Source organism: Dipodomys ordii, unplaced genomic scaffold (genome assembly GCF_000151885.1).
Source record: "Dipodomys ordii isolate 6190 unplaced genomic scaffold, Dord_2.0 Scaffold8, whole genome shotgun sequence".
Taxonomy (NCBI): Eukaryota; Metazoa; Chordata; class Mammalia; order Rodentia; family Heteromyidae; genus Dipodomys; species Dipodomys ordii.
In genome coordinates this window covers 27,911,330-27,928,910 of record NW_012267224.1, presented here as the reverse complement: position 1 = coordinate 27,928,910, position 17,581 = coordinate 27,911,330, and the positions used below count along the sequence as shown (strand labels likewise).

The 17,581-nt window shown below is 40.9% G+C and overlaps 2 protein-coding genes across 7 annotated transcripts in view; one reads left to right on the top strand and one right to left on the bottom strand.

Annotated features, from left to right (window-relative positions):
- The window catches only part of Aasdh (aminoadipate-semialdehyde dehydrogenase), a 38,490-nt gene extending 31,075 nt beyond the window's left edge, over nucleotides 1–7,415 (top strand). For 4 of the 6 annotated variants that reach the window (XM_013009126.1, XM_013009128.1, XM_013009125.1 and 1 more), the window contains 4 exons: nucleotides 886–1,049; nucleotides 1,676–1,798; nucleotides 2,491–2,622; nucleotides 7,026–7,415. In XM_013009126.1, coding sequence (XP_012864580.1) covers nucleotides 886–1,049; nucleotides 1,676–1,798; nucleotides 2,491–2,622; nucleotides 7,026–7,415 — 809 coding nt within the window. Of the gene's footprint in view, nucleotides 1–885; nucleotides 1,050–1,675; nucleotides 1,857–2,490; nucleotides 2,623–7,025 lie in introns of those variants that run through there. The other 2 variants (XM_013009129.1, XM_013009130.1) reach the window with 2 other exon arrangements.
- A 4,489-nt stretch (nucleotides 7,416–11,904) lies between these two features.
- Kiaa1211 (KIAA1211 ortholog) overlaps nucleotides 11,905–17,581 on the bottom strand; it is a 24,460-nt gene continuing 18,783 nt past the window's right edge. Inside the window, exons 6-9 of the mRNA XM_013008925.1 lie at nucleotides 17,247–17,574; nucleotides 15,634–15,824; nucleotides 13,931–14,093; nucleotides 11,905–12,065 (exon numbers count right to left, since the gene is read on the bottom strand). Of these exons, the coding sequence (XP_012864379.1) occupies nucleotides 11,905–12,065; nucleotides 13,931–14,093; nucleotides 15,634–15,824; nucleotides 17,247–17,574 (843 nt within the window). The remainder of the gene's footprint in view (nucleotides 12,066–13,930; nucleotides 14,094–15,633; nucleotides 15,825–17,246; nucleotides 17,575–17,581) is intronic.

Sequence of the window (17,581 nt, the reverse complement as noted above, 5' to 3'; positions counted from 1 at the left end):
GGTCCAGTCGTGGGGCCTGAACTCTGGGCCTGGGCACTATCCCTCAGCTCTTCAGCTCAAGGCTAGTGCTCTACCACTTGAGCCACAGTGCCACTTCTAGCTTTTTTCTTTTTTGCTCAGGGCCTCATGCATGCAAGGCAAGTGCTCTACCACTGAGCCACCTTCCCAGCCCCACTGATTCTTATTGTTAGCATTTTTTTGAACACTTTCTGTACTCCGGACATCTATGTACATTTTATTAATAGTTATAATAACCCCTAAAATAGATAAATCCAAATTATGCCTAACAACTTGAGGCTAGGTAATGCTGGGTGAATGGCTCAGTGAATGCTGTAACAGGCATTTGAATCCAAGAAGTTCAAAGCCTCTTCTATAATATGCTTCTTTTTTTTCTTGGAAGTGAAGCACTTGATAGTACATTTAAAAATAAGGGGCTGCTGGATCTGGGAGCTTAGGAGGACCATGACACCCTGCCCATTCTTTCATTTGAGTACTATTGACCATCTTGCTTGTAACAAGCAGCTCTGGAATATGCTGGAATTAAGAATTTCTATTCTATTTTAAGCCACTTAGAAGTATCATTCCACTGTCTTTGGAAAAGACTACTACCTTATATCCTTTCTGGCCTAGAGTTCTGGGCCACCCCGGCTACATAATGAGGCCTTGTCTCTGTCCCCCCTCAAAAAAGTGAGGGGTTCATGAAATATCACTACATGGATATTTCACAAAAGTGATTACCATTTATTTTCTGCTTTATACTGCTGAAATTTAAATCAGATAATTCACTATAAGTAAGTTCATAAGAAGAACATCAATTATAAATTACAATTTAGGCTAAAGAATTGTGATGTATATAAATTCATATTTTATGCTTTTTTTCTCTAGGCTGTTATAATGGATTAGTTTATGTTCTACAAAGTAACAGTGGAGAGATATACTGGGTCTTTACTACAGAAGATGCTGTCAAAAGCTCACCGACTTTGGATCCAACTACAGGACTCCTTTTCATTGGTTCTCATGATCAACATGTGTATGCTCTAGATATTTATGTAAGAATTCACCTCATCAGTCTTATAGCATAAGTACAACAGAACAGGAATGCTGTTGAGTTTGGGACCAAGTTTATTTATTTAGCATTTGATTTATAAAGAAGTGGTTAAATAAGTCCTAATGTCTTCAGATATTTTTGTTGTTGTTTGTTTTTTGTTGGTCGTGGGGCTTGAACTCTGGGCTTGGGCTTGGGCTGTCCCTGAAGAGCTGTCCTTCAGCTCTTAGCTCTTCAGGTCAAGGCGAGTGTACTATCACTTGAGCTACAGCGCCACTTCTGGTTTTCTGGTGGTTTATTGGAGATAGGAGTCTCACGGTCTCTCCTGCCCGGGCTGGCTTTGAACCACGATCCTCAGATCTCAGCCTCCTGAGTAGCTAGGATTACAGGCGTGAGCCACCAGCGCCCAGCTTGTCTTCAGATATTTTTAACTTTTTTAACTTTCGTATCAGATTTCCCAGAAATAATTTATGAAATATAAAGAACTTAGAATTATCTTAACAATAGAAAAAAGTCACAAAGATGTCACTGAGGTATTTTAAGACCTGATTATAAAAATATTTCAGGATATAAAAATTATATAGGAATTGTAACAAGCAAAAATCAATTAGTTTGCATTCTTATTTGCAGAAAAAGAAGTGTGTTTGGAAGTTAAAATGTGAAGGAACCGTCTTTTCTTCACCTTGTTTGAGTCTGATTCCACATCATCTCTATTGTGCCACACTTGGAGGAGTTCTACTGGCTGTGAAACCTGTAGGCACTAAGTAGTATATGTTGATTTTATTATTCATCTTAAAATTTTTTAAATCATGTATGTTTTTATCTATTTTAAACATTGGGTGGGGGAGGGAAGATGATGCTGGTCCTAGGGCTTGAACTTAGGGCCTCGATGCTGTCCCTGAGCTTTTTGTTCAAGACTAGCATTCTATCACTTGAGCCACAGCTCGACTTCTAGCTTTTTGGTAGGTCAGAGTCTCATGGACTTTCGTGCTGGGGCTGGCTTCAAATCATAATCTTCAGATATCAGCTAACTGAGTAGCTAGGATTATAGGTGTGAGCCACTGGCACCCAGCTATTAAAAAATTTTAGGCAGAATTTTATGGTATTAAGTACATCTTGTTCATTGTAAGGATAGATTTTGTTATTATTGTCATATGCATGCAATTCCTGTTTTGTTTTCTTTATAAAGCTAGATTTTATGTGGTAACTTTGCAGGGCTTCCCCCTTCCACCCTGGTTTTCATAAACTTGTTTCCTAGCCCTACAAGTAATATAAATTTATTTCATAGTATACATATGTGCTAGTTTCATGTATAATGCCAGTATATCACTATAGCTGTTTCTGATGTTCTACTCTGTCTCTGAAAGATTTGAGTTTGTTTTAAAAATAGGAATTGATCAGTGGAATAATTTTTAATCCTGTGATTTGCTTTTTGCCCATGACAGACTACTGGGAATGTAGTTTGGAAACATTCCTGTGGAAAACCACTCTTCTCTTCCCCACGGTGTTTCCAACAATTTCTTTGTATTGGCTCTGTAGATGGGAATTTACTATGTTTTACTCACTTGGGAGAACAGGTAAAAGTTCTAATTCTGTTTTATATGTCTTTTTTTTTTGTTTTATATTTGTAGAGGTGCTGAGTTTGAACTTAGGGTTTAGCACTTGTGAGGTCAGCATTTTGCCTCTTAAATAATGGTCCCTGCCCTTCTTCTTTTTTTTTTTTCTTTGTCGGTCATGGGGCTTGAACTCTCTTGGGTGCTGTCCCTGAGCTCTTTTTGCTTATGGCTAGTGTTCTACCATTTTGAGCCACACCTCCACTTCTGTTTTTGTTTTTGTTTTTTTCTGGTGTTTAATTGGAGATGAGTCTCACGGACTTTCCTGCACAGGCTGGCTCTGAACTGGGATCCTCAGATCTCAGCCTCCTGAGTAGCTAAGATTACAGGTGTGAGCCACTGACTCTGGGCATGTCTCACATTTTTGCTGGGGCATCTATCCTGTATCATCTTATTTATGCTTCTTTCCATAGCTGGGCTGAAGGGTATAAATGTTGCTACTTTATCTAAATATTGGTTGGGTTTTAACCAACTATTGATTGAAAAGTAGGTGTCTTGAAAATTTTCACTTGGTCTGGGCTGTCCTAGAACTACAACCCTTCCTATTTCTGCCTCCCAAGTAGCTAGGATTACAGACAAGAGCCATGAGTGCTTGGCTTAGGTATTTCCTTCAAGTCATGTATTTCTACTTTCAATCATGGTATGATAGGTTTAAAAGCTGTCTACTCAGCATTGTATTTTTTTCCATCTTCCCCAGTTTTTAAAATCTTACAGTTTTTACCCAGTTTTATGTAACTTTCATAGAGTCTGTAAAAGGTTAAAGAAGCCCCTACATTTTAGTGTGTAAACCAAAATTCCATTGTGTGGAAATCCCATTCCTCAGCTTTATGACTGAAAAGGCAAGTTTCTTATATGTTAAATTAGCTGTTAACTTGGACTTAATTTCCAGTTCTGTAAGTATCTACAAATGACTGTCAGTTACAGCTCATTGCCACACACTTAACTTGGGTTATTTTTTTATATCAAGTGCAATAGCTCCAATAGAAATTAGCTCACTGAGCCAGGCGCCAGTAGTTCACGTCTGTAATCCTAGCTACACAGGAGGTTGAGATCTGAGGATCATGGTTCAAAGCCAGCCCGGGCAGGAAAGTCCGTGAGACTCTTATCTTCAATAAACCACTAGAAAACCGGAAGTGGCGCTGTGGATCAAGCGGTAGAGCCTAGCCGTGAGCTGAAGAGCTGAGGGACAGCACCCAGGCCCAGAGTTCAAGCCCTACAACTGACCAAAAAAAAAAGAAATTAGCTCACTGATGAATGGGGTTTGATCTAGATGTATCTTCTTCTATATTTACTCTATATTTATTTCTCTATATTTATTTACTTTATGTTTATTTACTCTATATTTATTTCTATATTTACCATAAATGGGTTTACCCATTTATGTGGCTTTGTATGCTACTTCATTTATGATGAAATTTACTATGTTCACTTAATGTTTTTGTTTATAAGTTTGTGTATAGTCTCCTCTTTTGATTCCTGATAATGAAGAAGTACATGCACTTTTTTTCCACATTTTTTATTAGTTTATCTTAGTTGTATAATGGGAAATTTCATTGTGATTTTTTTTTTGTCGGTTGTGGGCCTTGAATTCTGGGCCTGAGCTGCCCTTCAGCTCAAGACTAGCACTCTACCACTTGAGCTACGGCGCCACTTCTGGTTTTCTGGTGGTTTATTGGAGATAAGAGTTTCATGGACTTTCCTGCCTGGACTGGCTTTGAATCAAGATCCTCAGAGCTTAGCCTCCTAAGTAGGATTACAGGCATGAGCCACCAGCGCCAGCTTGTGATATTTTTATACTTGCATATAATGTACCCTGATCAAACTCACTCCCTTGAACATTCATTTTCTTTTACCCCCTCCATTCACCTGCCTCCTCCTGTCGATTACCCCCCCTCCCCTGCCAACAGTTTCTATCTTATTTTCTTGTCATCAGGGTTTTTTTTTAAGTGTGTATTAATTGCACCAAGGGATTTCACCATGCTATTTCATGTATTATCTTTTAAAAATTATTATTATTAAGGTGATATACAGAGGGGTTACCATTTTGTAAGTCAGGTAGGAAGTCCATTTCTTTTGAGCAATGTCACCCTTCTTTCACTCCACTCCCCATCCCTGCTTACAAGTTGTATAGTTCATTTTCAATACAGTGCCTACTAAGTACTACTTCTGCAATTTTTTCATCATTTGTCCTTCCATTTCTATGCCTTCACTTACCCTCTGAAAGACAGATAAAGAAGACAGAAAAAAAATGCAAAGAAACAAATAAAAAAAAACACCAAAAAGCAAAAACAGCCAATAGCCAATGTCTTCTTCACCAACAACAGAAAACGAAACAAAAATATCTTGTTTCCAGTTCCTGGAATTCATTTTGATAAATATTATTGTCTATGTTCAGAGGCATTGTGCCTTTGGGTATTTTAGACTTGCAGCTAGTATGTTTTAATCAGATGACTCTGTTGCTTTCTCCTTCCAACCTCCAATTGATTAACAGCAGCTTTCATTGAAATTCTTTGTGCCAACTTCTCACAATATATTTATAATACGTTTTAAAATTGTTCATTCTCCATCTTTTTGTCCCTTTTATTTCACCTTTAGACAGTCCCATAGTTAGAATCATGTTCTGTGTTTATATTTAAGAGTGTGTGTGTGTTTGGTGGGGGGGGAGGTATGTATGTCCTGTAGATCTAGCACTTTTTTTTGATAGAAAAATAAAAGTGATTTTGTATTATAGGTTAGGAGTAGGATTGAGATTATAAATCTTACTTTGTGTATATCCTAGGTTTTTTTTTCCCCATTATACTACTACTGTGCATTTATAAACACTACCATAGACTTTTGTGGGTTTTTGTTTGTTCATCCTTATATTTTTTTTTACTCAAAATAATTGGCAATCAAATCTTTCTGGAAGAAAATAGTGTATATAGGCAGACATATGACTTGTAGTTTTAAAGTTCTAATTTAAATTATTTCATATATATTCTTCAGCCTTCTTTTTTTGGGGGGGGTCCGGTCGTGGGGCCTGAACTCTGGGCCTGGGCGCTGTCCCTCAGCTCTTCAGCTCAAGGCTAGCACTCTACCACTTGAGCCACAGTGCCACTTCCAGCTTTTTTCTTTTTGCTTATGTGGTGCTGAGGAATCAAACCCAGGGGCTCAGGCATGCAAGGCAAGCGCTCTACCACTGAGCCACCTTCCCAGCCCCAAGCCCCACTTCTTTTCATTACATTTGGACAAGAGAGAGATGCAATTCTTTTTTTTTTTTTTTTGCCAGTCCTGTGGCTTGAACTCACTGTCCCTGTGCTTCTTTTGTTCAAGGCCAGCACTCTACCCCTTGAGTCACAGCTCTACTGGCTTTTTCTGTTTATGTGGTACTGAGGAATCAAACCCAGGGCTTCATGCATGCTAGGCAAGTACTCTACCACTAAACCACATTCCCAGCCCAAGTTGCATTTCTTAATACAATTAATTAAAAGCAACATGGTTTTGTCTTTGAACTCAGTGTCTCTGAGCAGTACACCCCTTGACTGAGTCCAAAATTGGTTTTACTTCATAATATTATGCATAATTACCAATCTTGCACCCTTAGATTTTGTCCTGTATTTTATCACTAGGACAGAAGTTGTGTATGCAGGTGATACTTTTTAAAAAGCCACTATTGCAATGGTACTCATTGGACACTATGTTAAAAAAAATGAGCTATACAACTTGTGGGTGGGGATAGGAGGGAAAAACTGGGAGAGAATACGGGAAGGGATGACATTGTCCAAAAAGAAATGTCCTCTTTTTTTTTTTTTTTTTTTTTTGTCGGTTGTGGGGCTTGAACTCTGGCCTGGGTACTGTCCCTGAGCTCTTCAGCTCAAGGTGAGCACTTGAGCTACAGTGCCATTTCAGATTTTCAGGTGGTTTATTGGAGGTAAGAATTTCACAGACTTTCCTGCCTGGGCTGGCTTTGAACTGCAATCCTCAGATCTCAGCCTCCTGCATAACTAGGATTACAGGCATGAGCCACCAGCACCTGAGAAGAAATGTTCTCTACCTGACTTATGTTAACTGTAACTCCTCCTATCACCTTTATGATAATAAAAAAATAAAAAGCCACTATTTTCTATATGCATAGTTACTAATTAGCCTAAATCTCTTTAAAAAGCCCTATAGGGTTTTAGTCTAAGATAGAGATAGGGACCCTTCTTTTGCAAAGGGCCATTTGAATATGTAGCATCATTCATGGTCCAGTATAGGCACTAGGCCTAGGGCAACCAACAAGGCATATACAGGTCTGTCTCATCATGTTAGAGCAGGATGCTTCCCACCTCTACAGGTAACATTTTTGTGGTTAAATTAATTAATTGTGCTTTTATTTCCCTTTATAGGTTTGGCAGTTCTCTGCTGGTGGACCAATCTTTTCATCCCCCTGTATCTCAGCATCAGAGCAAGAAGTATATTTTGGTTCCCATGATTGCTTTATCTACTGTTGTGACATGAGCGGCCACCTCCAGTGGAAACTTGAAACTACTTCAAGGGTATATGCAACCCCTTTTGCTTTCCATCACCCCAATCATAGCAGTGAGACATTTCTGGCAGCAGCATCAACTGATGGGAAACTCTGGATCTTGGAATCCCAGAGTGGGCAACTGCAAGGTGTATATGAACTTCCTGGAGAGGTGTTCTCTTCTCCTGTGGTGTGGGAATCAATGCTCATTATTGGGTGTAGAAATAATTATATTTATTGTCTGGATTTATTATATAACAATAAAAAATAAAGTGGCGCTGTAGCTCAAGTGGTAGAGCGCTCGCCTTGAGCTGAAGAGCTGAGGGACAGCGCCCAGGCCCAGAGTTCAAGCCCCACGGCCGACAAAAAAAAAAAAAGAAACAACAATAAAAAATAATCAAGTCCTGATCCAGTAAGTATATATGCTTGTGAGATGTTGAAAATATTTTATCATTATACAATATGTAGATAGTTTTACATTAAAGATTATATTTTGGCTAAGAAATTTTTGTACTACAATAGAGAAGAACCATATTTACTTCCTATAGGAGTAGCCTAAGCTTTTATACGGAGAGGGTAAAACACATCAGTATATTTAGCTTTTGCTTTAAATTATGTAAAGTATGCTGCTATGATCTGAATGATCTCAAAACTCATGGAAGATTAATCCACCTTATGAGGTGTCAAGAGAGTTTCAGAAATTTAATCTGATGTGATATGTGGAGGTGGGACCTTCAGGGTATTAAGTTAAATGACTTCACAAGGTAGGGCCCTAATCCAAAGGGACTATGGCTTTATTTGGAGTGGGTGTGTGCGCATGCGTACGTACTGATCCTGGGGCTTGAACTCCGGGCCTGGATACTGTCCCTGAGCTTTTTTTTTTTTTTTGGGGGTCCGGTCGTGGGGCCTGAACTCTGGGCCTGGGCGCTGTCCCTCAGCTCTTCAGCTCAAGGCGAGCGCTCTACCACTTGAGCTACAGCGCCACTTCCGGTTTTCTGGTGGTTTATTGGAGATAGGAGTCTCACGGTCTCTCCTGCCCGGGCTGGCTTTGAACCGCAATCCTCAGATCTCAGCCTCCTGAGTAGCTAGGATTACAGGCGTGAGCCACCAGTGCCCGGCTCCCCTGTTGGTTTTCTAGAGAGCCTATGTTTGGCTACATATTTTATATAATAGTGTGCTTCCTCTCCTCCCCTCCCTTGTATATATTCTATCAGTTATGTTTCTCTGGTGAACCATAGAACATTTAGGTTAATATGTGTATGTGTGGTGGGGGTGTTATAAAAAAGACCCCAATGGGAATGAAAGGATCATAATAGACTTAGTGAGTTAAAAGGACCAGTAATGTGACATACCATTTACTAACTTTAGTACCCTAGCACTTGAGCCACAGTGCTACTACTGCAAAAGGCTAATTTATCAAATATGATTTTTTTATTTGGTGTGTATGTTGTTAAGGACTGAACTCACGGTTTATGCATGCTCAGTAAGTACTCTGCCTCTGAGATGTATATTCCCAGCTTATTTGGTATTTTGGAATGAGCTAATAATGTAGAATAAAAGGTGTTTGCTGTACAATTTGGTGTATTGTGATTTTAGGCATTCATTGTTCCTAGCTATGTAACTCAAAACCTCTTCACAGTTCTTCAGCCCACACTGGTAAAGACACAGCTGCTATTCTTTAAGCTCTAAATGCTCAGCTTGGGCTGCCATGTGGCTCAGTGGCAGTTGACTCCAAGCCACATTGCCCACAAGTTCTCAGAGGAAGCTGGCGGTGGTGGTACCCGGCCCTCAGTGTAAGGAGGTTGTAGGCTAATTTCCAATTTAGGACTGAGATAAACATTTTCATTTGCCACTATTGACTATTTTTCCCCAAAATACATAGTGAAAAAATAAGTACTGTCGCATACCTTGTAATTTTTCTTGTTCACCAAAAGATAGATAAATTTGAGTCTGCTTGTAGAACATCACCAAAGTTGAAAAAACTATAAAGGAAATTCCATTAATGCCAAAGGTCTTGTTGGTATTTTTTATTGAAAGATCTTTCCCTTCATTTATGGACATTTTACACTCAGAAATCTCAAATAATATTGGAATCACACTAAAGTGTTTTCATTAAGTCTCTACTTAATTTTTATTGTTGGTAAAAATATTACAAGACACTTGTAGCTAGTGTTTCTGCTTTAAAATAAGCAAACTAAACATCACAAGAAGAGACAATGAATACATACTATACATTTGCAGATAACTTGCTAAAAATGATAGCTTAACAGTAATTATTTTCTGTATTGGAAACAATTGCACTTGAAAAATTAAAAAAGTAAACAAAAAACTCTCTAGTCATATATATATATATATATATATATATATGACTATATATATACATATAACTATGAACAAGCTTAATCATCTATAACCTTGCCAGGAAAAACAAATTTAAATTAAAAAAAAGCTTATGTATTTAATATAGCAATCATTCATTTAAAAAAGTCTTGAAGTTTTTATATGTTTTTACAGAATTTCCCCATACATAGTTTGTTGCTCAGAAAAGACTGCAACACAACTAAAGCAAAATAACACTTCATTGGTATTTAGTGCAAATTTGGGATGATTTGTAAATGAAATGTTAAACATTTACCCTTCAGAGGTTGTTAGCATAGGTAGTGACTGCCCTTCCCTCAGTAGACTCTTCTTTAAAGACTTTGGTGAGATGTTATGAACTGAGGCATTTTTCCTATTTGGTATGGGCTCAGTGGTGTTTGTGCTAGGAGAGGGTTCATTCGTCTACCATTCTTGGTGAATGATCTTCTTTCCCCATTTGTTCCCTGCCAAAACTGTAACAGTCCAAAGCTGATAGGATAGAAAGAAAAGTCAACTTGGAAGAATTACTGTAGTACTATACTTCCAGGGCTTTAGGTTGAAAGATGTGTATTAAAAAGTGTTATATTAATGAGGAAATCATTGAACTAAGATATGCTTACATATAAGATTCGAAGTGAACATCAGTGAACATCATGGAAAACGTGCAGTAGAATATTAATTGCTTCCAGTAGCAATAGAAAAGTTACACTGATTCTTAACATTGTCTGACAATCCAGTATATATAGTTTTAAATCCAACTTGTAAGAGTACATCTACCCACTTGACCACACATGCCAGCTACTACAGTGAAGCTGAGCCATTTTTCCTAGAAAGAAAATGGTTTATAAGGTAAACAGCTTTGCTGATATTCTTTAAGGTAAATGATAGAATAACAGCACATTGCATATTGAGTAAGCATAAAGGAAAGTAATTGTGGATACTATAAAATGTTATAATAGGAGAGGAAAAGAGACGTAATCCCCCCTACACTAGACAAAGAATTCACATCTATATTTAGGAATAAGAATCTTAAGAGTGATGGCAATGCCATGAAATGTAAAGGTAGTGTCAGCAGTATGTGGTTGAGGGATTGCTGGTATGTCTATGTTTCCAGTAGAGCAAATTTAGGGAAATAAAAGTTTAAAAAAAGAAAAAAGATGTGGCTTTGAAACTGCCAGGTCCCTTCTTTGTGTATGATAATAACAAGGCCACTTAAACTCTGAGATATTTTGTAAAGGTAGCAAGGTGAATGCTCTAAATTGTAAATGCTACTGAACATTCAACTCTAAATATGAATGGTTCGATTACAGCAAAGGGAAAAACCCCATTCTTTAAGGAGTCCTTAGTACAAAGGCTCTAAATCTTCCTGTTAGCTTTCCCTAAAGACCAAAGGGAATTTTTAGACCCATATAAAGTTGATAGCTGGTTTGGACGATGGTTGTGTTTTCCTGTCTCATTTTGCTGCTTTGGATGAATGAGCCTCCCCATCAGTCTGATTACACTAGAGTCAGTGTAGCTGAAGGTTTTTAACCTTTACAATAGATTAGAATTCTTTGAAGAGTTTTTGCTAGAATACATTCCCCACAACGTCCTCACAGGATCTGGGTGTCTCCTGGACATCTGAAGACCCACTATACTAAATGGGAGATCCTCAGAGATAGAATATGCACCTTCTTTCCTTCTCTGATATGTAATTTATTCACCATAGCAAATAAAAATGTTCCTTAGAAGCCAACTAGGCTGAATGTCCCCCATGTCCTTAGGGAAGTACCAGTAATGGGGACTCACATTGTCTTGATCACCGTGTACCCCACAGTGTGGGAGAGGAGTAGACCTCTCTTCTGGTTACAGCTTCAGGCTGGGGAAACTGATGAAAACAAAGCATAGGCACAGATGTTTTCCCTGTTCTTGCATTCAGGAGAATGGACATTCTTGTTTTATCTATATACAGTTCTTTCACCATTACTGTAGAAAGGGTAGAATATGCAAACATGGTAGAGCAAATGTTTTGGATAGAAGAAATCAAGTGTAGAGAATCAAAAGCACATCATGGAGATTGGCAAAAGCATGTGTTCTGGATGGTGTGTGCGTGTGTGAGGGCCATGGAATGGACGTGGCAGGCTCTCCTGAGGAATCTTGGTTTGAAGATTTTGCTTCTTGAGGTCCCTTGGACAGAAGGAACCATCTCTTGAGAACTAGGGGGAGCTCAAGGCACCATGACCCAGGGTTGTGCAAATACACTCTATACAATGAACACCACCAGTTCAGTTCCTAAACATTATTTTAGAGCCTATAAAACATGCGTCTTTTCCCTAGCTTGGTTCTTTACTCATATAAAAAATAAATAAAAAGGGCAAGAGAGGAGCCAATAATTGGTAACAGGAATAAGTAAGAATCACTCTTTACTTAATAATCTGTGGACAGTCGCTCCAAGCCTTTGCTTTTCTTTTGGCCAAAGCCAGCCAGGCTGGTTCTGTGGATACAGGGGCAGCATCTGGGGTGGAGAACCTCTTGGTGACTTCTTTTACCAGTGGTGCTGGTGGAGCTGAATCTGAGATCTCCACTGGATTCATTTTGAAGGAAAAGGAGAAGGACATGAGGACCACACTTAATTAACAGAATTGTATGTGCTTATTGTATACAACATGATTTGACAATATATACCTATCTAGAGAGAGACATATTCAGAAAGAAAAATAGAGCCTCCTTATTTACACACAGGTGCCTGCATGACAAGCAAGAACCTAAAGGCAAATTTTGGAATTCTGGTATACAGCCAGTCAATTATAAAGACAAAGATAGAGCCTTCAGTGTGGATCTATCAAGCTAGTGAGATTACCAGCTCCCTCTACCTGAGCCCCACCCATCTCCCCAATCTCATTACTTAACAGTCTTGGCTAGCAATTCCTTTGCATCATACTACTTTCTATATTAGAGTGTAGGTTTCTGTGGAAGGCTGTGTGAGGCAGAGGGCTCACATCTCTTCTTGGGGTCACCCATGCACATATGCTTCTTGAACTGAGGAAACACTGATTGAGATGACACATCTCAGAACAATGGCTTGTTTTGTTATGATGGGGCTGTTCTGAGTTGCAGTAGCCCTTTCAAAACTTCCAGTCAGGCAGAGAAAGGTATGACCTCTTCAACTTTGTAACTTTCACTTTAGTTTCCCTCCTCATTCTGACACTTAAAACTCTTAAATTCCTGTAAGATCAAATGAAATAATGCCCACAGAAGTTACAGTAATATAAAATATAACATGTGTACCCCCAGTAGTAACTATGTCTTTTTCCCCATATCTATATGTCACATGATTTCATTATTCTTTTCTCTATTCTATGTGCACCCATTTACCCATCCACTTTCTACCACAATTTGAGGTAGCACAAGACCCTCATCAGATATGGCTGCCTAAATCTTGAACTTCCTAGTATCCTGATATGTAAGCTAAAGTACAACTCCTATCTTTATAGATTACCCAGGCTGAGGTATCCTATTTCAACAGTAGCAATGGACTTAGACTGAGGCTCTCTGGAGAAAAGTTTGGTGAGCAAGGAAACAGGTGTCCCATTAACCCTTAATAGAGGTCTTGTTCAGATCCATCCAGCCTCAAAGCAATTTGTAATAAGGAAGCAGTTGGAAATTATTGGATCATTTTATTCTTTTAACAGAATAAAGTATTTTTAAATGCTTGCTTTATGTGATACTATCAAAATCTGAGATTGTCAATCAAGGACACAGTACTACGAACTTTACCGTGTAAAGTCACAGACTATCAGAAACTTGCTATGTGAAATCGTATCAGTAGTCACTTTTACCTGGAGCATCTGAGCCCCGTGGGTCCAGAACACAGAAGTAGCTTCCACTTGCAACACAGATGCAGAACCCCAGGTAGGAGGTTTCACCCAGCATTGCGGACCCTGAGTCTATTCAGCTTAGACTTGCTGTCAACCCTCTTCGTCCAACTTGCTTTGGTGTGAGCCTATCAAAATGCAGCTCCATTTAAACTGTATTTAAACTGTATACTACCACCACTCAAATCCTATTAGGCTCTTATCTCTTCCTTTAAAGTTTTTCTGGTAGATGTTCTTGCTGCAACAAGTTAATAAAATTGTCAGACTACAGGCTCATACTGACTCGTTAAATGTTCCCAAATTTAGTGAGCCAGTTGATGTCACACTGCTAGCTTCAAATCAGCATGGAGGAAGTGTTTACATCATGGCACATGGTAAATGATACAAATCAGTGTTCTTCCTCTCCCCCAGGGAGCTGAATTAAACATTTACCACCGTATTACTGATAGAGGGTTCCTAATAGTCTTTATCCAATGGGCTTTACCAGTGTCAAAGTTTCTGTGCTCCATGATGCCTAAGGGTGTGCTACTTACAACACAGTAGAAAAATAAGTAGAAATGGATCTGCTCTCTACCTGTCACTGACGTGGGAAGAGTGTTGGCTTTCTTCAGCTGCTCTCTGCGCTGGAGCCTGGACACTGCAGTCTCGGGCTTCTTCTCTTCTGGCTGAGCAGTAGACTTGTGCAGGGAACCTGCTCTGCTGACACTGCTGCTTCCAGGCTGTGAGCTGACACTCACCTGGCAGGGCAGAGATAGGGAAAGCATGTTTTTAACCTATGACATGGAAAGATTTGACTTTGCATACTTCAGCACTTCCACCTACCAACTTTGACCTAGGGGAGCTGGACTGCACTTGTAAGCACTGTCTGTGCAAGCCCAGCCTCCAACAACAAAGCACCTGAGTGTCATGTGCCCCGGAGGAAAAGGTACCTTCAGGCTACAGAACCAAGCTCCTGGTTACCTTTTCTGTTCAGATCACCTCCTGTTTATGTTTCTTTTCTTTTTTTTTTTGGCGGTCGTGGGGCTTGAACTCTGGGCCTGAGTGCTGTCCCTCAGCTCTTCAGCTCAAGGCGAGCGCTCTACCACTTGAGCTACAGCGCCACTTCCAGTTTTCTGGTGGTTTATTGGAGATAGGAGTCTCACGGTCTTTCCTGCCCGGGCTGGCTTTGAACCGCGATCCTCAGATCTCAGCCTCCTGAGTAGCTAGGATTACAGGAGTGAGCCACCAGCGCCTGGCCTGTTTATGTTTCTTATACAATACTTGCCCTTCACCTGAAGACATATTCAGTGACCCCAGGGGATACCTAAAACCAGGGACAGCACTGACTTACATACACCCCTTAGCCTTAGACTTTAGCAGCATCAGCTGAGGACATTTTTTCTTTTCTGATTAAGTCATCAACTTTTTTATCTTTACATGGCAAGGAAATACTTTACAACTTCTTTTTGGCAATTTGAATGCATCTGAATTGCACCTTGGGACCATTCTTACAGGGCTGCAGTATTGCCAGTATATGTAATAACCAAGATGGCGATCAAGTGACAAAGGTGAACAGCATATGCAGTACAGTTACACTGGAAAAGGGATGATTTGGTTCCTAGGCAGGAATGCAGTGTGGATGACAAAAGATTTCATCACACTGTTTGAGGCAGTGACTGTTTAGGGGATTTTCAATCATGGTTGACTATGTGTAGCCAAAACAATGTCAAGAGCAACTAAAGTTATTGTAACTGGTAGGTGTGTCCCCTGTTGTAACTACATCACCAATTCTGCCAAATTTGGTATTCCTAAGGGGATAATGAAGCCAAACCAAATTTCACACTAGAACACTTCCCTCCTTTCAAAGTTAATTGGTCAATTTATTTATTGCTCTGCCCTTTGTAAACCCTACCATCAGCTAGCATCTTTAGAAAACTTACTTGTGCCAGTGGCTCATGCCTATAATCCTAGCTACTCAGGAGGTTGAGATCTGAGGATTGCAATTTGAAGTCAGATAGAGCAGAAAAGTCTATGAGACTCTTATGTCCACTTAGCCACAGATGACAGACAGACAGACAGACAGACACACACACATGTGGAGGAGATGTGCGGAAGTGGTAGGGTGCTAGCCTTAAGCACAACAGCTGAGGGACAGTGCTCAGACACAGAGTTCAAGCTCCATAAGTGGCAAACAACAACAACAACAACAACAAACCCATAACAAGAATCCTTGTGATCTAAAAGGCAGTCACACATAACACAACAAAATCACTGTTGAAGAGCAGGCTGGCTACTCACATTTTCTTTGGACAGCTTTTCTACCTGTTTGGCCTCTCTGGCTTGCTTCCTCTCCTCTCGAGTCGCTTGCTGTTCACGGAACCCCTTTTGCTTTTGCAGTGCTAATGTTATCCACAGTGGCTGGGCAGTTTCTGCTTTATCCGTAAGTCTGGAGCCATCTAACGAGTGCCTACTCTGAAGTAAGGGCTTGTCTGGACAAAAAGAAAGAAGAGGTTTGCTGTGACATCAACTGCTGACTTAGCTCCTCACCCACAAAAACTTGTGATATACTATCAAGCCTAGGAAACATGCTGATGCCCGAGGGATGCCAGTGTTGGGTAACATCTTTAATCAGTACAATCATAGAGAAGCAGGGCCATTCCCGAGAAATGGAAGGAGTTCTTTCTGAAGAGAAAGAACTCAGGAAATTCCAAGCTTACAGATACACATGTTCTGCTTTTCATTGCTATAATGAAAGTTACTTTTAGTGATGGAGGCTTTTGTCCTCACCAACATCTATCTTACTGAATCCTAGTGTTCAAAGGGCAGAAAAAGAAGCACTGCTCTATCTAATGGGGTTGCTGAGGGCTAGGGACCCTGGGGAAGACAGAGAAACAGACTGTGGCCCAGTGCCCAGTTTGATTGATGGAAGGACTAGGGTTCTGAGCACAGGTGTCCTGCCCAAGGCCAATCAGCAGGTGGCACAGGTGGAAGCTGTTCTCAGTCCTCTCATTCCCCCTCTGCATTGGAGTAAACACCTTGACATCAGAGTGAGAACTGGGCTCCGATAGGAGCAGATGTGACTTAGGTGGAAATGATAATGACATTGTGCCTGACTTATCAGGTTGCTATGAAAACGGAGAGAGGCTGGACATGGTGGCACATGCCTATAATCAATATCCACACAAGTGCTTCTCAAAAATGGGAAAAGGGCTCACTGGTAGAACACTTGCTTAGCATGGGAGAAGACAGTGAGTAGGGAGAACAGGAAAACTTTCTCCTTCACAACCACCCAGAGAACTGCAGAGAAGAGCAGAGAAAGACAAACTACACAGGAAAGAGAAGACAGAACTATGGCAAAGGTAACTATTGGCTACCCTTGGGCGTAACTGGAATATAGTGACCAGACAAGGGATGCAAGTCCAACTGGTACTTTGTATTTCTTTCCTATAAGGAAAGAACAAAGTTCTTCAGCCTAGAGCAGCACATTGAATAGCAAAACCCCAGGGAATGGAGGCAGCGCCAAAACAGGTGTTTTGCTTTCACGGTCTTTTCTGTTGCTAGAATAATTCAACAGCAGTTCGAAAACTCAAAATGTCAATACGGGGTAGAGTCAGGTGCCAAGTGGCTCACACCTGTAATCCTAAAGATTGAGGATTGTGGTTCAAAGCCAGCCTGGATGGGAAATTCCGAGACCATCTCTGATTAACCAGCAACCAGCCAGAGGTGGAGCTGTGGCTCAAGCGGTAGAGCACTGGTCTTGAGAAAGAAAAAAAACCAATGCCTAGGGACAGTGCCCAGGCCCCGAGTTCAAGCCCGGGACACATGCACGCACGCACGCACGCGGCTGGAGAGCAAGGAGCCTGGGGCTCTGATCATGGGGTGGGTGCTGCGTCTTCCACGGCCCTACCCACCTTTCCTCCCTGCCTCCGGGGTTTGGGCCGGTCTCTCCTGCTGACTGGCGGGCAGCGGCGGGGAGGAAGGGGGTCTCCTCTCTGGCCCCTCTTCCTCATCCCCCTTCTGTCCCTTGCTGTCCTCGCAGGGGGGCGGCGAGGGGGGCTGGGGCTCGCCGCTCTCCGGGGCCTCCTTGGGCGGCTCGCTGTCCGCCTTCCCAGCTCGCCGCGCCAGCAGCTCTACCAAGTAGGGCCTGCTGAGTTTGGAGAGCGGGGACGAGGGCGGGGTCTGGCCGGTGGGCTTGGGGGCCAGGGCCGGCTTCTGCACGGGTGGCGTTCGGGCCGCTGCCTTGTCG